The sequence below is a fragment of the Corvus moneduloides genome, chromosome 3 (genome assembly GCF_009650955.1).
Source record: "Corvus moneduloides isolate bCorMon1 chromosome 3, bCorMon1.pri, whole genome shotgun sequence".
Taxonomy (NCBI): domain Eukaryota; kingdom Metazoa; phylum Chordata; class Aves; order Passeriformes; family Corvidae; genus Corvus; species Corvus moneduloides.
The window spans coordinates 47,249,790-47,272,361 of record NC_045478.1 but is presented as its reverse complement, the minus strand read 5'-3'; the positions used below and the strand labels follow the sequence as shown (position 1 = coordinate 47,272,361).

Genomic DNA, 22,572 nt, shown 5'->3' with positions numbered 1-22,572 from the left:
CAACTGAGATCTAGCACTACTTAGCAGCTGGGCCAGGTGTTAAAACACGGTACCCTTTAAGAAAAGCCTCAATTATCCTTGCAATAAAGGGAGGGGGCAAATCATACTGTAAACTTCCGTGCTCATAGTGCTAACAGGCTCAGAAAAGTTAGCGGGAAGTGCTCTTTATCTCCAAAGAGAGAATGATGCGATAACTGCAGAACACTTGTCTTGTTAATAAAATGTATCCTTCGTTGGAGTGATTCATCCGAGGAGTTACAATGCTGGTAGTTCCCGCTTTTAAGGGCTCCTTTGAACAGCTGTCTATCAACAGCAATGATAAAAGGAGCAGTCAAAGTTAAAATCAACAAACTATTATCTGTTAAAATTATTCATGGACTGTGACACTGTAAACACACCAAAAGTCCCAAATGCCAAATTTAGAAGAGCGACATAAGTGGAAGAACAAAATTTTAGAGAACTGCTTCTAAAGAAAGCGCCAAAAATCTGAAATGGTGAGGATTTTTTATTTTAAGAGGCACTCTTTGTATTGTTCAGTTCTGAGGAAACAGCATGTGATTAGGAAAGTGCTGAGCTATTTATGGGGCAGAAGATTTATCTGAGATCTTTCCCGGTTATTTCTCAGTTGACTTACGTGTTTTTGTATTGCTTTTTAATTTAAAAAAAAAAAAAAAGTTTGAGATAACAAACGAAAGGTTTATTAATCTGTTACATTCACAGCACTGCTCGAGTTCTACCTTCACATTTACTTGCCACTTGCCTGGTGTGCATTTGCCGTGTAACTTCTATCGGATACATCCTTCACGCTGCACAGAATCCATCATCATGGCAGTATCAGCCCTCACCTACTTATTTTATAATAAACACCTTTTATAAACATCTTTAGGCTGAACTTCTTTTACTCTGGGGAAAAAAAAAAAAGTAAAACAACTACAATATAATTAGAGCACTTGGCTGTGTACTTTTGTGAACAGCAAAATTAATCTATTTATTAGGAACGGCAGCACTGGCCGAGTTTATTGTGTAAGTAAAACATTTCACGCAAAGCTGCCAAGTTCCAAAGGTATGTTACATATAGCCAAAAAATATAACTGCCATAACTGGCCATAGGTTACAAAACCAGATTTCGCTCGCCCACATTTTTAAAAATTTTTTAATCTTTGGGAAACAGTTTGGTTTTCTACAAGCTGTTAGTCGAAAGGGCACGTATGATTTGGCAGACTAATGTAATGTCTTATATGCTCCTGTCAATTTCAGGGAAGATAAAATCTACAAGGATACTTAATTAAAAAAGAATGCAATGTCTGTTTTATAAATCACTGCTGCCATCTGCCCCCCAAACGCAGAGCATGGAAGCGGTCTCGTGTTTAACCAGCGTGGGAAAAAGACTGGATCTGAATTAAACCAACCTACTGAAATAACTTTTTTTTTTAAGTACAGGCTAACGCGGCACCAAACATCGGCGTTTGCTACTCGGCGCTGAGCACAGAAACCCGCGTTAAGGTCACATAAAGGCGGGCGGGCAGCGCTCCCACGGGTGCCGCCAGCTCCGGGCAGCGCCGGGGGCCGGAGCCTCCCGGGCCGGGCCGGGGCTGCGTGCGGGTGTCATAGCCCGCGTGTGCGAGGAGCTCTCGGTGCGTCCCCCAGCTCCGCCCGCAGGGCTGCCCCGGGGTGACCCACGGGCACGCCGGCTCGGGGACGGATTTACGGGATCCACAACCGGTGCGCCCGCGGCCGGGGTCTTGGGAACTACCGGTCGGTCCCTCCGCCGGCCCTGCCGGAGCCCGACATCCCTGCCGGGGATGGCCCGGATCCCCCCGGTTCTGTCGCAGCCTGGCGGCGGCGGGGCGCGAGTGGGCGGGTGGGTGTAGGGAAGGCGCGCGGGGGAGATGCGGGACCGTGTGCCCGCGCGCGGCCACGTGCTCGCCGCCACCTGCCGTGGGCACGCGCCCCCCCGCCGCCTCCCCCGCGCGCGCACGTGCACGGCCCGCCACCTGACTCTGCGGGGCGCGCGGGCGCCGCGTCCACGCGAGACGGCGCGGAGCGGCCGGGCCGGGGAGGGCGGCGGGGGGGACCGCGTTTTCCATGCGGCGGCGGCCGCCGGCAGCGAGCGCGCCCCGTCCCCGCCGGTCCCCGTCCCCGGTCCCGTCACGCGGGGCCGTGTCCCTCAGCGGTGGCGGCCCCACGCGCGGGCGCGGGGTCCCGGGGAGGGCGTGTCGCGGGGCGGGCGCGCGGCCCCCCCAGCGGCGGGGCCTCTGCCCGCGCGGCACCGAGTGGGCGGCGGGGCGCGCGCGGCGCGGGGGCGGGGGCGCGCGGGGTCTCCAGTGGGAACCGCGCGCGTTCCCAGTGGCAGCGCCGGGGAGGGCGGGGGGTGGGGAGCAAAGGGAGGGGGGAGGAGCGGGCCTCTCTCCCCCCCACCCCCGCTCCCTCCCTCCCCTGCCCCTGCCCCGGGGCGGCGGGTGGCGCTGGCCGCGGCGGGTCGGGGCTCGGTGTCCTTGTGCGGAAATGACACACGGTCCCGTCACGTCACGCGAGAGCGCAGCGCGCGGACCCTCGCACACAAAGAGCGGGGGGGAAGCGCGGGCACCAGCGGCGGCCGCTCCAGCCGCCCCCGCCGCCCCGGGGCTCCCGTGGCCCCGCGCGGAGCAGAGGTAAGTCCCGCTGCCGCCGCTGGCGGGGACGGACGCCGCTCCACGCACCCCACGGCGAGCGGGGAGCGCCGCCCCGGCGGGTGGGGGAGGAACGGGGAGGGGGAGACCGAGCGGGGGGGGGGGGGCGCGGGAGGCGCGGGGCCGGCCCCTCCCCTGGCTGCCCGCGGCCCGGGGCCGCGCGGGCGGAGGACTCTTTGTTCGCTGCTCCCGGCGGCGCTGCGGCGGCGCGGGTCGCGCGCTCCCGGCCCGGGTGCCTCCATCCGCGGGGCTGGGGGAGGGGGACGACGGGGAGCGGGAGGGAGAGTGGAACGGTCACGCCGCCGTCACCTCCAGCCTCACCTTAACCCCTTCCCCCCCCCTCCCCCCGCGCGCCGGCCACATAGATCCGCCCGGGCAGGGTTCGGACCGGAAGCACCAACCGCCGCCGCCGCCTCGGGCTCGTGGGTCTGACCGCGGAAGCGGCCGCGGCCGCGCCGCGTGCGGGGCGCGCGGGGGCGTCCCCCGCCGCAGTGCCCGCCCCCGGGCGGGGCCTCGCGCCGCCGCCGCCGCGCGCGCCGCTCCCACGTGGCGGCCGCTCCGCCGCCCCTCGGTGGGCACGGGGGGAACCTCGGCCGCGCGCGCGCTGCCGGGCACCGGCCGCCCCCGGCACGGGCCCGCCCCGGCACCGCCCCAGGGCTTCGCGGGCCCCCGGGGACGGCGCGGGGCCACGCGCTCCCGGGAGCCGGGGCCGGGGTCAGGGTCCCGCCTGTCCTATCGTAGGCGGTGGGAGGAGCGGCGGGCGGGTGGTTCCGCTGGAATTCGTGTCGGTCCTTGCTGGGTCGCGCTCTGAGGGGCCCGGTGAAGGGCATTGCGGGGGAACGGGCCGCCCTTGGCCCGATCATCTCCCCCCAGGTCACCCGCGGCTTCCCGTGCCCTGATCAGCCGCTGCCTCCGCCCAGGTCGCCGCTCACTGCCCCTGCCCCTGCCCCGATCACCGCCCGCTTCCCCTGCCCTGGTCGCACGCTGCCTCTACCCTACTTTTCCCTGCGGTGTGTCCACACAGCCCTTTGTAAATAGAAGGGAACAAACTCTGAACCAGCAGAATGCGAGCCGGCGGCAGGCCAACAGCCATGTGACGGCTTCCACATAGCGTTGACGCAGTCCCAGAGTTTTTTTGGATTGAAGTGTGAGTAGGGTTTGTCGCTGCCACCTATAAACACAGTGTATGCCTTGACCCTTGGGGCAGAGACATCTAAGCAGGGAAAGAAAAGCCTTTTCTCTGCTTCCAACTTGAATGATGTACATCTCAGGAAACAAATAATTACCAATATATGCTGATGCGTTTTCTTCTGCTGCTAAATCAAACTCAACATTGGACCAACTGAATTTTTATCTTTGCTAAGTATTTTCATAGTTTAGGTGAGTTCCGTGGATAAAAATAAACGAAAGTTGAATGTAGTTTGGAGGAGAATTTAAACTGTCTGCACAAAGTTCAGATGAAACAGTATTTTAAAATAAAAGTAGAGTGAGAGGGGAGAGAGGAAAGCAAAATGCTTTTAATAGACCAGTGGAAAACCCATGATTGAAGAAAAGACAAATTCATACATTAATGCTGGAAATAAACCAGGTTAGTGTTTTGCTGATCCCTGCAAGATTAAACTGCTGTTTGGTAAAAGTACAGAGGACAGATTGAGAAAACTTCAGTTTTAGGCAAATTGTGAGAAAACTGAGGAGAGGGATTTTATTTTTTCAAAAATTTGCTTAAACTGCATATTCAACTTAACTAAAAATATGAAAGACCCAAATTAAGAACATGTCCTATAAATCCTAGTGGAAAAATGCCCTTGTTGCAGGCTGGTTTCAGTGGAGACTTGAGGCTTCATGTCCTTCTCCACAGGGTAGCAAGAGGTTTTCAAACTATGTTAAGTATAGAGATTTTTATTGTCCATAAGAGTAATGCTTCCAGGAACATCTGCTGGTTCTTTAAAATTTTCTTCTTTGTAGTTTTAGAACTTATTATTCATGTATTTGCAGTCAGAACGTTTGTAATGTTGGAATATTGTTTCCTATGGTTTTTAATATTACAAGTGTCAGTACTGGATATCAAGAACAAACTTTATTGAGAAACAACACTGCAGCACCCCACTACCTCAAAATGGATAGAATAGAAAGCATTTGCTTTTAGTATTTGTTACATTGTCTACTTGCATTTTGCTCTTTGCTCAGTTAAATGAGGCAACATCCATATCTCAGTTTCTTTAAGACGGGTCATCAGTTTCAAATAAGTTACCTGTTGTTTGTTTGGTAGGGGTTTTTTATTAAGGTGGTTTCAGGTATTGGGCTTCTTCAACCCTCTGCTTCTTCAAAATTTATAAGGCCTTGACAAAATTACGTAAAATTTGAAGTCAAATCACTGGCTCATAGATGTGAAAAAAAGGCAAACATTGCCTCTAAGAAATACATTTTCCAGCTCAGTTTTGAAGTGGTATTTATGTCTAATTCAGTTGAATTGAATTTGAGTTGCATTGTTTTTTACAAAAAAATTGGAGGAATCAAGTGTACCCCGAGGATAATTGCAATATTGAAATTATTGAACCCAGTACTACAGCTAGGAAATAAAAGATGCAGATTACTTGGCTCCCAAAGCAGAATGCAGAACTCGCAGTTCTCTAGGTTTGCTTCTCAGCCCAGCAGGAGAGCTTTCCAAGAGACAGCCTGGAAAGCAGCATGCACCCTGAACAGGAGGCAGCTCCTGGGCAGCCTGAGCAGAGGGCACACGCCTCCAGTGCTTTTTGACTCCGAGACTGCAGAGCTGGCTGTTGGGAATCGTTGTTTCCTCTCATTATTTCCAACTGTTCTGTAGGAATCAGTCTTCTAAAACATCACGAGGGACAGAATTTCACACTGTCACCAGGCACTTGGAGCAGCCCTCTGCTCACCTGCTGCATGGAACGGGGCTGCTTCCACCTACCCACACCAGCTTTCAAGGCTCTGGGCTTCCCATGGGAAGCATTGGTTGCTTTCTGTGGTTCACCCAGGGCGTGTTTCGTATGAAGTACAGGCAGAGACCCAGAGACAGGGAGCCGGACCAGACACCTGAGTGTTCACTGAGATTTATTGATCAATCATTGTCACTTGCTGAGAATGAATATATGTACAGTGGTTTTGATTGGCTCTAGATAAATCACACTCTAATTACGTAGTGTAATACCATTGCAATTTTGTGAAGTCCTGTTACAGGATGGTATGTATAAGAGGAGTTGCTAATTTTGGCTGTTAAACAGCAGTTCAATGTACACATCTTGTTAAATTTAGCCAGTGTAATCTCCTTAAAAGATCAGCTTTTTTTTTTTGGTGTTCCTGTCATTTATTTAATTTTACTAGGATATCTGTGCTGTAAGAGGGGTGTTGTATCTTTCACCACATGCTGAAAGCAAAGGAAACTGAGCAGCTTATACCACACATGTTATCAAACACATATTTAATGTTACTAGCAAACAGGTATGTCTTAACATATGACCAAAATATAAAGAACAGTTGACCTCCTCAGAAGCAACACTCGAGTAGAAGACTTTTCATTATGACCTGAGTTATATATGAAGCAATGTACCACCGTGAGGCTTTAAAGGGAATAAACGTAAAACACAATGTCTCAACCCCTGTGCTTTTAATAACATTCTTAGGCTCGATAATGAAGAATTGGGGACATTCCTTCCAACCTACATGAAGAAGCTAAAATACTTAGTGGGATGATGTGCAAACAAGAAGGAACTTCTACACATTTACCATACGTTAGTGAACTGAACAGTACAATGTTATGCAACCATTTACATTCTAAACAGCAAGCTTCTATAAAACTGATAACCATCGTTATTGTTGTTGTTATTACTATTTAGTGTCTTATTTAAGATAATGATTAATTTTTGTTTATGATAACAATTAACAAGTGTGATGAAATCAGAATTGCTTTCTACCTGCAGCATGTGTACAGTTTTATACTTTCCTATGTGGTTTTCACACTATGTTTCTTCATTTGTTAGAACTTAGTATGTTAGATATGGGAGTTCAAAGAGTAAAGACTTAATTCTTTAGTTACAAACAGCAGAACAGCAGCATTTTTTTCTGGTGGAATTTTTTCATTTGTTTTTTAAGTTAGGATATTAAAGTGATCAGTCAGGCTTTCTTTAAGAATGATTGCAAGGGCAGAAAACTGCCTTCATCTTAACATTATGAGCAGGATCTTTTCTCCATGTGTTGTGCTTTTACAATGGTCAAAATCATAAGAGAGGTCAGGAAAGCATCCTCCGAGACAAACGCATGAGTAATTGTTAGGTGGTAAATAGGAGGAGGAGAATGCACGTTATGGGAAGATGTAACTTACGAATCAGTTAGGATTCAGTTTCGTTTTGTGTATCAATAACTAGGTACAGTTTCATGCTACTTTTAAGTAGCAGTGTGCATTATACTCAATGATATGAGACTGAAATACATTCTGAGTATGAGCAATTTGCTCCCTTACTCATAAAATCTGTTGTACCCCAGTGCTTTAAATCCTTAAGGCTTCAGTGCATTTTTTGGGTAGGTGCATTTTTAATAAATGGATTACATGTTTTGTTCTACATGCAAAAGCAGCATCAGGGTGGTAGTTAACACTAAATGCACAGAGAAACATTCAAAAACCTTGTTTTTAAGGTGTTCTTCCATACTTTGGAACTCCCAGCACTGCACTGTGTATTGAGCTTCTCTGTTAACCACGGGTAATGCCATTTGAGTGTGGAATGTCATTACCAAAGTGATACAACAATGCAGTTAAGTGAGAAGACCTGGTACAGTTTTGGAATAGAGGCAGATGTCTAAGCGAGAGTAATGGAAGTGGGGAGTGTTAAGTCCCTTCATTGAACTACCTTGTTCATTGCCTAGTCTGATGAGAAGGGAGAGCAGGATCTGTGGGAAGGGAATTTGGCCAATAGTGACAGCCAAGGTGTGCCGGGAACCCCCTTTTTTCCCTACTCCCTTGGATCTGGCTGTTGATGTAGCTGATGTTGTAGGTGTTTGGTGTGTTTTGGAATCCTTCTTCCGGAGGATTCACCAGAAAACAGGATGTACTGCAGCATCTGTCTGTATCCCAGCAAGATAGAGCTGCCAAGGCTGCTTGCTCTGCCAGTCACAGTTGCAGGCGTGGGCTCCCAACTTCAGCACAGAGTGTTCACTCTTTCCTAGAACTTGCTGACAGGTGTCCTGTGGATAGCATTGACTAATTATTAGGCTGAGGATGATAAGTATATTTATATTAGGTTTTGAAAGAAATGCATACAAGATTGAAATATGTTTTGCATACTCAACATGGTAAGGAACAGCTGCTGGGCATTTGCTTTGTATGGATTTCTTACTCAATTGCTTTTTGCAGTATTTTGCCCCAAGATCTTTAAGATTTTTTTTTACTTCAGCTTTGCTTATTCTCACAATCTGGGCCAGAATGCTACCTCAAAACAGACTTTGACACTGCTACCTCTTTTAAAGAGGAAATAATTATTATTCGTAAGTACTGATGCACAGCAAACAGTATTTTAAAGAGAATGAAATGTTTTATCTTTAGTGGACTTGAAACAAGCAACAAAATTACTGTTAACCTTATATATATGGGGATGCATGCATGGACATGCTCAGGATCAGATACAGACTTTCCCCCTTTCCATAAATCCTAATTTCCTATGGAAGCAATGACACAATTGCTCTGTTGGTGCCTCTCTGTTTGCTTGCTAGTCACTCAAATTTGAAGCGAGATGGTGAAATAAGTGAGATGGTTGAACGGAGCCAGTGGCTCGCTGGTATGGGGAGAGATTTTAATTCTTCCTTTCCATCACAAACCTTGTGTATACTCCTGAGCCGGGCCCTTTACCTCTATGAATTACAAGGAAAGTAACCTGGAAAAAAGAGAAGTGAGTTGTTTTCTGGCAGTTTATCAAGATGGAAGGTTAAGGTGGGCACCCATGCTTGACCGAGGGAGCAGGTGGGGCTGTGAGGCAGGAAATCAAAGGGACAATTGAATCCTGTCTCTTAACAGAAGCCATTATATGTTAGGTGTCCTTCATTTTCTCATAATACCAGAGTTCTTAAAAATCTCACAAAGAAGACAGGAAGCTAGATAAGGAAAGAGATTATTACTAGGGCTCCCAAAAATGAAAGAAGTTGGAGCTTGTGCTTTTTTTGGCACCAGAGAGCTCAGGTATGGAACAGAGTCTTTGTAGGCCTCATTGGTTCTGACACTTGTTTTGACTATTCACTTTTAGTTGTATTCTGGCAGTTTTCAAATTAAAAAAAAAAAAAACTAATAACACTGTATTTCAAATTTGTGAACCAATGTTTTGACTCAATATTATTTGACCTGAATTCAGGGTAGCTTTTGTCTTCCTGATGTTGTTTCCTTCAGGAAGTTAACTGTTGCTTTGCTTTAATTTTCACTTTTTTCCAGTGTTAAATAGTGGCTCTTCAGATCCTCATTTATCGTCTCCTTTCAGTTTGATTTTATTCTCTGATAGGAATTCTTCTAAAGCATCCTTCCTATTTCAATAGTAGTAATAGCAGGAATTAGAAAGAAAAGATAATTCCATGTATCCCTTCCTAAATATTTTATGTTGTTCTATCTACTGCCACCTTTTAGTCTTCTCTTCCGGCTTTGTGTTTAACATGTTTTACTGTTTTGCTCTGATACAGCAGTCTAGGATTACCTGAAAAATCATTCTGATTTCCATTTTAGATATTCTATACCTGTATTGGTAGATTTGCTTACTGTCACCTCAGACCCTCACAAAATGACAATGTGTCACACTCCTTTGAGTACTGGCACATGTTGGTCTTGTACCACAGCCCTCAGAGCCAAGCCTAGTACAGCATGGAAAAGTGCAAGGGAGATCCAGACAGTGACTATCAAAGTATGTGGGATATCAGGGTAAAATATGAACAGTTGGTACTGTGGGATTTTCTTAAGGTCCAGCAGAGCTTTTTGATGGTGCTGTAAGAAGTACACTGCTGTAGGATTTTTCATGAAGAGCTGTAGTGGCTTTGTCTAAATTTATAAATACTGTTGAGTTAGTAAGACATGGAATTAACCCATACCAGTGCTTATCAGGTGGTTTAGAAATTGGTGTGGGCTACTTAGTTTCACGCTGTTGTGTCTCTAGAGAGTTTGCAAAAGTTTAAGTGACATGATTACAGTACTGTTAAGCTGGCATAATTTATATATGGATCAATTAATAAATGCAAGTCCTGAAATAGGGAATTATGGTGGGTAAAGGGAGTCAGTATCTGAGGGGTCTGTAGTAGCTCTATGTTCAACTGAGAGAGACTTATTTTTATATGTGATGATGAAGACAATCTCATGTTATCCCCTTGAGGATGCCCTTTATAAGGCTCTATATAGGGGCCATGTGGAGGATCAGCACATCAAAGAGTATTTTGGCTTCAAGGGTGGCCCAGTATAAGCTGATTTTATAAATCTGTGCACCTTTTGTTTGGGTGTCACCCATTGTAAATCATACAAAATCTAATCCAGAATGGAACCTCATAGTTGCCATTACAGCCATCAAATTGCCTAGAAGTTGAAACTCATATCTACACAGGATTCGAGTGTTTACAGAATTTTTTAACAGTATTTTGAGATTAAAAAAAAATCTATTCAACCTTATTCAGGAGAGAGGTACAGACTGTTTCCCCCTTCACAACAGATTCTCTGTCTTTCTCTCCCGATCTCTCTTTTTAATTTCATTATAATTCCCACTCCTGGGCTGCATGTACACTTTTGATTGACTGGGTTTATTGACTTGCACTTGTAAAGCAATAATATTCTGGGGCCAGGTAAACACAATGCTGTGTGTAGAGGAGCATGAGCGCAGCGTGACAGTTTGCCAGTCACCCGCTTACCAGTCAAGAGTGTCAGTTTGCAGCTGCATGCCCTGTAAGGGTCAGTGGTATCTGATTAAGTTGTTTGCTTTGTAGATCTCCAAAGATTTAGAATATCTTTAGGAACATGTCCAGAGATTGATGATTGCCCCCAAGTAACTTGCAAAATTAGTTTTCAAGTACACAGAAATACAGCTGAGTTTTTCACATGAGAAGTAACACTAAAATCATGCTAGCATAATACATATATTTGGTTTTGCCTACAAAAATCACATTATTTTGAGGCTGACAGAGGAAAAGGACTTACTGTAGATCTGTGTGCATTATTCTGCTTGAATTGATGCAATCCATATCAAAATATCAAAGATTTTAAAATAAAAATTTGCTCCAGCATGTATGTTACTATCTATGATGTTTTCTTTCTATGATGATTTTGTGTCACCCACAAGGACAATATGAATGTTTGACTGTAATAGTAGTGATTTTGTACAGGGCAAAGAGTTTAATACAGTTGACATCCATTTATATACTGCCAAGACACTTTACAGAGAAGGCTAGAATGACTTTTACTTTTCTCCATACCAGAAAAAGACGTATGGTTTTAAATACTTTCCTACCTGCTGTATGTTATCGACAGTATAGTTTGCATGTTGACAGGTCTGTAGATGGCCATGAAGGTTATTGAAAATAACTAGTTGTTACAAATATACAGACTGGAAAGACTGGAAGTTTTCTGTGGGCTGTTAACTCACACTTTCTCTAGATGAAAAGTAATTACAAGAGGAGATGTAGATATTTCCTTATTCCAGACGATGCTGATATTTATTTTTGTATTTTTGTTTTGTTCTTTAGTGAGATAGAAGATGAATTCAGCTGAAATCACTGATGATGATGAAGGTAAACTATTATACTTCATACAACTTTTGATCAGGCAAAAACACTTGTTGATTTAAGGCCTTCGTCCCCTAATAAAGAATGTAGTTAGATCAAGACAAATTACATTAATGTTTTCTAAAAAGTTATCTAAAATAGGGCATTATCTTTGTTAGTCATTATTATTTCTGCTCTACATTCTTTCTCCCCTCAAAAAAAAATCTTCCTCCTGTATGTAACATTATTTGTTTATACTTTAGATTCTTCTTTGGAGAAGAAACTGTCATTTACTGGAAAACTGTATGATTTGACTTTGAGGTGGCCTCAACGTACACTTACCATAGAAGTCATAAAAATAATGAAGTTCTTCAAAACACGTTTCCATAAAAAGAAACAAACCACAGAACGTTGTAGTAAGGATGTCATGGTTTTCTGGAGAGGGTGCTTTATCTTTCTAAACCTTCTCTTTTTTCAGTAAAAATTCCTAAAAAAAATGTGAAAGTAGAAACAGAAAATGAAGATGAAGCTCTAGACTGCTCAGTAACTTCCAGATCTGCTGAGAAACACTCACTGGATGGCGCAGTGACTTGCCTACAGGATTCCAACAAACGGAAACAGACCTCCCTTGGCTGTGATGGGTCAGGAGGCCAGCAGGATGCCTTACCCAGCGTGAAGAAGAGACGCTTTACACAAGAGGTGACTTCTCTATACATGACTGATTTCCTAGGCTAAATTCACTGCTGCTATAAGTAGAATTCAAGTCTTGTAACTAAGTTTACATTGGTAATGAGTTTGTTGCAAATGTGGCTAATCTTAAGCCAGTTTGCACACGTCTGGGTATTCTCTAAATAACATGGGAGTGATCATATTTATGAAATACAGTTATAGGTTAATTCATTTATGTGAATTATGTTTTTGTTGTTCATCAGGTAACAGGAAGGGGCAGTGATTTGGAGTAACTTGGCATGTCTCTGATTACAGTCCCTCTCACGTCACACAGTCCTTCACCTAGATCCTCAGTGGCTGTAATTCATTCTTCTGTCACAAAGATTTAATGTCAATGACACCAGTATAAATTAGTGTATTACTTGAAAGATAAAAATGCAGGGATGCACAAGATGTGAGCCATATCAGGAGCAGAATGTATTACAACAACTGGTGTGGCATCCCACTTGGGACAATCCAGATGTTTCTCTAGCCAGTGATGGAGATGCCCAGTCTCTTCCATGATCCTGATCTAGTGTTTCTAGGCATGGTGGATTTTAATCTCTGCTGAAACTCAGCAAATTTCTTTTTGTCCTTGTTCTTTTCAGTAGGGAGAGCAGTGATCATCCATTCCTAGAAAAATCATCTGCATGTGGGAAAATTCATGTGATGTTGTCCACCCTCAGTCCTTCCTTTCTGAGATTAAAATTCTCTTTTTTCCATCTCTTCTTCAGAGGTCATCTTATATTTTTGTTGTTCCCTTTGAGAGTCCAGAAAGACTAGTGTTGGGCATTGGATAGTCGCATCTCTCCTGCCACTCTCTAGAGCAGTAAAATGACCTCCTGTTTTTCACACTCAGCACTTTATTAAAATAACCTAGATTCAAATTCATCCTCTTTTGAATAACTTCAGGCCCTGGGTTATATTTAGTTTGTGACCTATTCTAATGCACGTATCCTTTTCTGCTGTTCTGCTACCTAGCCAGTTAGTCCATGCTGTATTTGCACATTTCATGTCTCCTTTATAGCCATGTCTCCGTGTTTCTTTTTCTTGACTATCATCTCTCTGACTTCTTAGGGCTGTTTTTTCCCCTGAATGCCTGTGGTAGGTAGGTTTTAATCTTATTACACGGTTTCTTTCTTTTCCTTTCTCTTTTTCTTTTACAATTGTTTTCCTTGCATTCAGATTCTTAAAAGAGCTTTATAATGGTCTCTGAACTGTGCTTGCTTTGCATTTTCCCGTTTGCCATTAATAAATTTTAAAATTTAATTTGTAATTAATTATAACTTTGGATTTATAATATCAGAAATTGACCCAGTAATAACGATGAAAATTCATTCTTGGCTGACCCCAGTGAATCAGCATGTTTAGTTAAATAACCAACCAGAAATAGTCCTCAATCTTAACAGCATTTTTTAAAGTTAATTACTTTTCTAGTACCAGTATTTTGTTTTAATTGATGACTTTATTAACTATTTCTATTTAAAAAGTGGAAAAATCTTAATTATTTTCAAGAATGTTGTGCTTGTAGTATATTTTTACTGCACGTCACATAGGCATCTATCTATGATATAAACAGAACTGTATTTCTTTTGGGCTGGTAATTATATTAATTACTTTTTATCTGAAAACTTCACTTTTTTTTTTTTAATTCTGAATGCCACTTCATAATCAGAAATTAGTTTTCCCTGATTTTCTTTAAAAACACAAAGTGTAGAAGATTGTAAGTTTGAAAAATTCATGTGCAACGCTTTTTTCATGTGTCTGAAAGAATCTATGTTTCTTGCTCATGTATTTTTTATTCTTTACTCCTATGCTTGAATGTTATGCACTGTATTCTTACAGATTTAGACTTTGTTTATTAAGCATAACAAAGGTCATAAATGCTGGACTTGAGCACCAAACAGAACAATAACTAAGCAACTTTTAAAACTTGGCTTAGGATTCTAAGAGAGAATGTGAGAGACTATTTCACAATTTCTGGTATTGGTTGATGTTTTCCAAAATACTGCATTTTGCAAATGTTCATAAAATGTTTAGAACATAAAAACTTGCTGTGCAATTGTAGTATAAAAAGCAGCACTATCTTATGTACACTGAGTCTCATAGTCTCATACCTTTGCTTCTTTTTTGATTGTACATTAGAACTGATCATCTTAAATGGGTGCAGTATTATCTGAAATTCATGGATGTTTAAAAATCAGTGTTACAGAAAACTAATTAGTTAAATTGGAGAATTTACAAAAGCCATGTATTTATGGTGTGGATAGTGCTGTTCCCAGATGGAAACTATAGACAAGATAATTAAAAGCAAAGGAAAAGAAAATGAGAATGTGTCTGAACTAAGATACCCTTAAATATTTTTGAGGCCCAAATGTTTTGTCATCTGCTAGTAGAATGCTGGCTATGTGTTTCTGAAATGCAAATATTCTGAAATGCAAATCCATCGCGCAGCCAGATCCGACCACTGGGAGCTGCATTAGTGAAGGCAGAAGTTCAGCTGCCATCGTAGCAAAGATCTGCTGTAGTTCTTAGCATGAGCTCCAGAGCACCGTGTCCAAAACTGAGACTGCAAACGTTGATGATCTTACTGTCAAAATAATGAATTCATGTTCTTTAATACACATTCTGATTTGGCCTGACTTTGTGCGTGAGGTGCTCATTAATAGGAGTTACCCTCATATTGCCAAGTTTTATTATATAATTAATTAGGGAAAATAAACAGCACGGGGTCATATGAGAACTGACAGATCTCTGGTGGCCTGTGGCAAGCTATTTAGTAGCAAGGTATTTTAGTAGTAGAAAAGGAATTGAAAGAGTCATATGCTGTTTCTGAAGTAATATTTGGTATATTCTTGGTTAGCAGGAGTGTTAATGAAAGAGCCACTTAGGTGGTAGATCTCACTGTTTGTATAAGAAATGTTTTGTTTTGTTCTTTTGATCTAAAGTAGAAAAAAGCTTTGTAGTTCACTTTGGGTGCCTGACTGGGGAGCAGTACTGTGCTTACTGTCAGTGGAGATTTCCATGGCCTGCTTTCAGGTGATGTGGCAGAGCTTGTTACCACTTGGAACTACCTCTGTTTCTTCACTGACAAGTACAGGTGGTGTATGACAACTTCAGTCCCAGCGTAGGAGCCTGCAGTTAGGTGGGGGCAATGTGGATTTCAGTCTGCTCGCAGTCCGGTCGCTGTTCTGTGTGTGGGACTGTTCTATGAGTGAGACTGGAGTGGGACAGTCTTCTAAATGGGAGCTGGAAGTCAGGTGTCCTAGGCACCACCACAGCCAGGGATTCTGCACGCTGAAATACATCGCCTTTGCGTTATGTTTTCTTTTGATCATCTCTCCACACAGCTTTGGATGTGCAAACACGAGGTTCCATATGGAGGGTAATATGATGTGAGTGAGAGCAGAACTTGGAAACAGCTTCAGTTTAATTGAATGCTGGTTTCTAAACTTGGAGTGGAAACCAGCTTGTTCTTTCTGAGTCTCTTTTGAGTATACATTGCATTAGAAATTAAAAAATAATTAGATTCAATTTGTCGCTGCAGTAAGCAGATGCCAAGTGTGAGTACACATAGGGACCACACTGGTTTCAGGAGTTACAGTTCTGTTTCATAAGAAAGAAATCTTAATTCAAGTTCCTCACTGTAGGACATAATGGGGTCTTCACTAGAATTTCAAATTTCTTATGGCTCTCAGCTCACACCTGAAGTCTGTGTTTCATTTGTTTTAATACTTGAATGCAAATTCTGTAGTTTTTTATCTAATTAATGTTCTATAGAACAAGCCAAGAAAATTGTTTCAGTATAGAAACATTCACAAATCTGGGAGTGTTTTCTCATGTTTGAATTCTGTATGTTGGGTTTTGATTCTGTTGTATCTGCTTAACTTCTAAGAATTATTTGCAATATCCATGTGTTTGCAAAAAAAACCCCAATCACCCAAGCCTTACATATCTGCTGTGAGATGATGAAAATGCTTGGTTCCAGTTTCAAGCAATGAGAAATAATTACAAATAATTGAGAACATGAAGTCCTTAAGAATTCATTGCTGGTTTTACATAAATAATTTAGAAAATTAGAAATCCATGAATCCAAACTTCCTTGCCTTTCAGAAATAAATCTTCCCTTAGTCATCCTTTTTAAAAAGATAATACCAAGGTGCATTTCACTTTAAATTTTTATTATTTAAATACAATGCCTTTTAAAAAATAAGTAATTTCTAAGATTTGTGTAGTAGTTTTGCACCATTATAAAGATTTTTTAAAACCCTGTGTATAAACCTTTCACATCAGAAAAAAAGAGAATAAGCATAATTTTTGTGTTTTATAGCCTTTGTGACATTTTCAAAAACTAACCTAAAGAGAGTACTGGAATGTTAAATGCAGTTGTTGGAGGCAATGGCAAGGTCACAGGACTAGGAGTCAGAAAATCTAGATGCTATTCTTGGCTCTGTTGCTGACTTGTCGCCACCCAAATTCTCTACAGCCCAAGATCCTCATATGCAAGGTGAAGCCTAATGATACTTAATTTGGGGGAGTAATTAGAGCTCTGTGGGTAGAGAGTACTAAGAACTATTACTGCGTTTCTATTCCATGGAGAAAGCCATGAGCCAAAATAAAAAGGAAACCTAAATAATCCTTTACTGTATTTTTATTTTTCCTAGTGAATTTATTAATTTTTATTATTTAACACAACAAGTTCCCTGGAGAAAATTTGACTTTGCATATTTATGTAACAATGCCTGCTTAAAGGGCACATATTTATAGCTAGTATCTTTAAGGCAGTCTTACTAATACAGTGTTTATTCATTTGAAGGGCTCCCTTTCAAACATGAGGAACAGAGATGCTGGCTCACCCACTCAGGTAAATGCAGAGCAGCCAAACAAGAACAAGAATTCTAATGTAACATGGCTCTGTGAAGAAGAATCCTTCAGTGACATAATCACTCCATCTTATAAAAAACCTCTCTATGGCATCTCACACAAAATCACAGAGAAGAAGAACCCACCAGGAGCAGAGCAGTTTGCTTCTTATGAGTTGTTTGAAAAAATCAACCCCAGCAGTCCCTCGCAAATTCGGACTTTGAACGACCAACGCAAAAGAGACTCGACCACAGCCATTGCAGTAGCAGCAGCCACAGCAGATTCAGAATCAAATATATATTCTTTGATACAGAAAATGTTTTACACGCTGAACACCCTCAATACCAATATGACTCAGCTTCACAGTAAAGTTGACCTGTTGTCTCTGGAGGTTAGCAGAATTAAGAAGCAAGTCAGTCCATCAGAGTCTGTTGCAGACTTCAAGCCTCCCCCGGAGTACCAGCTGACTTCCACGGAACTCAAACAAATCATGGATCAAAGCACGTCAGGTGGAGACCTGGCTTGCCGGTTGCTCGTGCAGCTCTTCCCAGAGCTCTTCAGTGACGATGAGTTCGGCAGGAGCTGCAGTGCCTGTGGCTTTCTCAACAAAAGGAAACTTGAATCTCTTCATCTGCAGCTTATTCGTAACTATGTGGAAGTTTGTTATCCTTCAGTGAAGAATACAGCTGTGTGGCAGTTGGAGTGTTTGCCTCAAGTCAATGATTTTTTCAATAGATTTTGGGCTCAAAGGGAAATGGAAAACAGTCAGCAGAATGTGCAATCATCCAGTTTTTATGAGACTGAGCAGGTCGAATCCTCTCATTTTATGGAGGATAAAGACCAGGAAGAAGCTTTGTCTTTGGACAGGAGTAATGTCATTGCCTCAGATTACATGCTGGATGCTCAGGATCTCAATGAATTTTTAGATGAAGCTTCTTCACCAGGGGAGTTTTCTGTTTTTTTGTTACACAGACTGTTTCCAGAACTCTTTGACCACAGAAAATTAGCTGAAAGGTACAGCTGCTTTGGAGACTCTGGAAAACAACTGCTGGATCCTCATCGGCTTCAAATAATCCGTAGGTACACTGAAATTTACTTCCCAGATGTGCAAGAAGAAGAAGCCTGGTTGCAGCAGTGTGTTCAGCGAATAAATGATGAGCTTGAAAGTACGTATATGGATGGGAGTGAATGTGACCAGATGAGAGATGACTGTTACGATTCTTCTAGTTTACCAGATGATGTATCAATCATAAAAGTGGAAGACAGTTTTGAGTATGAAAAACCTGGCAGACGGTCAAAAAAAATTTGGCTTGTACCCATAGATTTTGACAAACTTGACTTTCCCCCTCCTGATTTTGATGTCCCTGTCCCGGACTACCTGTTGAACAAAGAACAGATTAAAAGCATATATGAAAGCAGTCTTTCCATAGGCAACTTTGCCTCTCGATTGCTTGTTCTCTTATTTCCTGAACTATTTACTCATGAAAACTTACGGAAGCAATACAACTGTAGCGGATCTTTAGGCAAGAAACAGCTCGACCCCACTAGAATTAAACTAATTCGACATTATGTGCAGATACTGTACCCCAGAGCAAAGAATGACAGAGTGTGGACATTGGAGTTTGTTGGGAAGCTTGACGAGAGGTGTCGACGAAGAGACACGGAGCAAAGGCGCTCGTACCAACAGCAACGGAAAATCCACGTGCCAGGGCCTGACAGGAGGGAATTTCTCACCTATGCAATAAACCCTGAGAGATTTCGGGAAGAATTTGAAGGGCCTCCACTGCCACCGGAAAGAAGTAGCAAGGATTTTTGCAAGATACCACTCGATGAACTTGTTGTTCCTAATCCAGACTTCCCTGTGCCTTCTCTGTATTTGTTGTCTGATAAGGAGATAAGAGAGATAGTGCAGCAGAGCCTGTCGGTTGGCAACTTTGCTGCCAGGCTCCTCGTAAGACTCTTTCCTGAACTCTTTACTCCGGAGAATCTGAGACTGCAGTACAACCATTCAGGTGCTTGTAATAAAAAACAGCTTGATCCCATCAGACTGAGATTGATCCGTCATTACGTGGAGGCAGTTTATCCTGTGGAGAAAATGGAAGAAGTGTGGCATTATGAATGTATACCGAGCATCGATGAAAGATGCCGGCGTCCTAACAGAAAAAAGTGTGATATACTAAAAAAAGCAAAGAAAGCAAAAAAAGTGACAGGCTCTTTAAACTGCTAAGACTTAGACCACTAAATTATTGTCAAGAGTATGCTTTGGTTTAGACAGAAGGGCCTGTCGGGAGCTGAGGGTTCTCAGCACCTGGGACAGTCAGGCACTAAATTTGTTGTGTTTCAATGTGTGTGTTGCATTTCTGTTGGCACCGCAGCAGTGGGAAGTGGCTGACTACATTTGTACATGGGTGGAGACCATCAGTGACAGCTATCAATGACTCGCTAAGAGCATGATACTCGCTGGTGCAAATACATGTATTGAAACTATTACCCCACTCCCCATTTCTGCATCTTCCTTTTCTATCACTTTCTAATAATAAAGAATTTTTTTTTTAATGGTTGTGCTCTTCAAGGGCAGTTTTTCGTTGTACCATTATAAACAGTATTTTTAATTCATTCAGATTTTGAAATGCGTAGACTAAGCTTAATTTAAATTTGAAAGTGCCATTTTCATTGGAAATCATTGGAATATTAGACTTTGCTTCTACAGTAACTGCATCTTCACACTTGTTTTGTTCTTCATGATCTTGAGGTACTGAAAGTAATAATACTGTGTCAAAGAGTGGGTCAGAATGGTGTCGTTTGCATTTTTGACTGTTACGTTGGTTTTATTTCTAAAATCAAGAATTAACTGTTGAAGAATTGAGACATGAGCATAGACACCATGTGAATGGGTTTTTTTGTATTGACACCACAAGCTTGATCGTGCCCCTGTGAGTTCTGTTATTTTTTTGTCCAGTGTAACTGCTGGAGTGACTGAGGATTGCTCGTCTTGAGTAGAGCCAGCAGAACAGACCCAAGCCCATACCCATGGAATGTCTTCCCATCACCTGCTTGGCACCCTGTTTGTAAAATAGCAAAAGCAACAGCAGCAACAAAAAGACCTGAAACAAGAACTTAAAAAAATTTTAGACCTTACTTTCTATCAAAATCATGATTCCAAAGGTTTCCAGTGTTGATACTGAATTGCATATATAAACAGTATGTGCAAAGATTGGTTTTGGGATGAAATCCAGTGTTTCAGGGTCCCACAGCATATGAGCTGTGGTAATGTAACTCATTCTTTCCATGAATGCAGCAGCATCTGGATATTTTGGGTGTAGGGATACTGAACTCCCTCACTTTGCCAAATTGTTTTAGTGTAATTAGTAGCTATTTGGAGACATAACTGTGTATGTATAACTTAGGTTCGTATGGTCAAGTTTGCATCATTAATATGTTCAAGTGTAACAAAGACCACCTAGAACCCAATATGGATTTGCTGTATGAATTGTCACTGGAGAGTGCTGCTTTAAAACTAGTTTTCTCTTTCTTTTTTTTTTTTTTTAATTTTAATACTGATAGAAATGGTGAGAGAGAGTCAAACATGGATTCTTAAGACAGTAAAGACAGTGGTTGCCTACAGAGCATCACTGGAACACCTTGGAGCAAGTGTTGATGTTCTCTGTGGTCCTTTTCTGTTGTTTACTTAGATGGGTCATAGCAAATTTTAAGTCAGTTCCAGTGTAATTTTCTATTTTAGCATTTGTAAGAAAGTACAAAATACTTGATATTTTTACTTCAGATTTTTAGAATTTATTGTTCTTAGACTCCTATTGATCCCTTAAAAAGGAAAACAAAATGGTTTTTCCTGATGGCAAGAACTAGTAAAAGTATTGTGTTAAACTGGGAGTAAATCATAGATAGTAGCATTTGCTCATTTTGCCCATGTGCTAGAAACATTCTCAAAGAATGTATGAAGAAAGTCATGAATGTACTAAATCACACACTGATACTGTTTATATCCATTTAAATGTTTCTGTTGGTTTAAGTAATAGCAGACCATACTCAAAATGGATATCAGAGCAAATACGGCTGTAATAAATCGAAATCATTTTACCAAAGATAAAGAACTGATACCACAATGTCTGCATCTGTTCATTTTAGTGCATAAATTTATCAAATTGAATGTATCAGAAACCAATACTCTCTTGTCATTGTATGCTACCTAGAAACTGTGAGATTTTTTTTACATGCACTTTTATGGGATATATAAAATAACAGAAGATACTAACGGCTGTTTAATTTGTGGTTGCAAATGGCTGGCCAAAAGGTAAGAAATACAATTTTATTTTCTTATCTTAATGTCATACATTTCAGCAGTTAGTGATGTCAAAGCTCCCAGAAGAATTCAATATATATTAAACTTTTTTACAAGGGATAGATGTTACTAGCTAGCATGCAAGTTTGAGACATACTGGCTTTTACTGTAGATGTTGATACTAAGTCAAAAAATCAGTCAATTCATATTATCTAAAAGGAGTGAAAAAACCAGTTTGATAACTGACCATAAAAATGATAATTTTTGAAAGTGGGTATAAAAATATTTTTGTTGTGACTTTTTTCTCTTCTTACTGCTGTGTACATTCCTTTTGTCCCACTCTTCACAACCCTTTCATGATTCATTTGATTGTATGATTTATAACTGATACCAAGAAAATATAGACATATAAATAGTGGCATCGTTCATTAACAAAAGCTCTTGCAGTGCATCTGAAGTACAGCCACTTCATCCAGTTGGTCAGTCTTGTAAATAAATTAAAGGTATATTATTTTCATACAAGAGGAATGTTGTCTGGTGATTGATTGGGTACAAGCAGGATTTTTTTCCTATAAAGTCTGTTACTAAGATCTGAGATAACCTTAGCTAGTCGGACAAATACATAAAGGAAAACACCTGAATTTGCTGCATCCAGTTAAAAAGATTTTTCTGTCTTTCAGACTGCTTCTGTTTAAAAGAATAAACTTAAAATTTTGAAAGTGAAACTGTGATAGTAGGGTTGCCAGATAGTGAACTGTGGGGCACATACGTAGCCATGCACACTGACTTCCTATGAATAAGCATTACTTTCTACGTACCCATTTAAGGTGGGTATCAAGTGTCTTTACTTCTTAACAGTTTAAACATATCAGCTTTCAGTAAGTATTGAGTAGCCAATTTCTAAGCTTCCTAAAAGAAACAGTGTAGTATGTATCATAATTCTTTATTTTTGCATCTTGGGCATCTTCTACAACTTAAACATTTCCTCAAAAGCTCTGTAAGAAATGTAAAACAACATTTCAATAAGGAGGTGAAGTACACATCAGATTATTGCGTTAAGTATATTCAGGTGACAGAATCAACAACAAATGTGTTGGCAACTGAGAAAAATCTTTGCTTGAAATCACTTTGTTGTGCTGATGCAGTACAGCCAACAGTGTTTCATGTTCTAAGAAATGTTTGTAACTTTTTTTATTATCTTCAAAATGCATACAATTTATTTCTTGGTACATTTTAAAAAATCTGTCGTTTGTCTCTTTTCAGTTATTGTTTGATGTTTATGCTATAGCAGTGAGAAACAGA

The 22,572-nt window shown here is 41.7% G+C and overlaps 2 protein-coding genes across 2 annotated transcripts; one reads left to right on the top strand and one right to left on the bottom strand.

Moving 5' to 3' along the window:
* Window positions 1–1,469: 1,469 nt before the first annotated feature.
* On the bottom strand, window positions 1,470–3,499 carry LOC116441684 (collagen alpha-1(I) chain-like). The gene is made up of 2 exons (XM_032103875.1): window positions 2,991–3,499; window positions 1,470–2,919 (listed from the first exon to the last, which is right to left on the bottom strand). The coding sequence occupies exons 1-2, from the start codon at window positions 3,497–3,499 to the stop codon at window positions 1,470–1,472; spliced, it is 1,959 nt and encodes a 652-aa protein (XP_031959766.1).
* On the top strand, window positions 2,403–21,792 carry BEND3 (BEN domain containing 3). Its single transcript, XM_032101388.1, has 4 exons — window positions 2,403–2,651; window positions 11,382–11,426; window positions 11,878–12,098; window positions 16,924–21,792. Exons 2-4 carry the CDS (start codon window positions 11,393–11,395, stop codon window positions 19,195–19,197), a joined length of 2,529 nt encoding a protein of 842 aa, XP_031957279.1. The 5' UTR covers window positions 2,403–2,651; window positions 11,382–11,392; the 3' UTR covers window positions 19,198–21,792.
* Window positions 21,793–22,572: the final 780 nt, after the last annotated feature.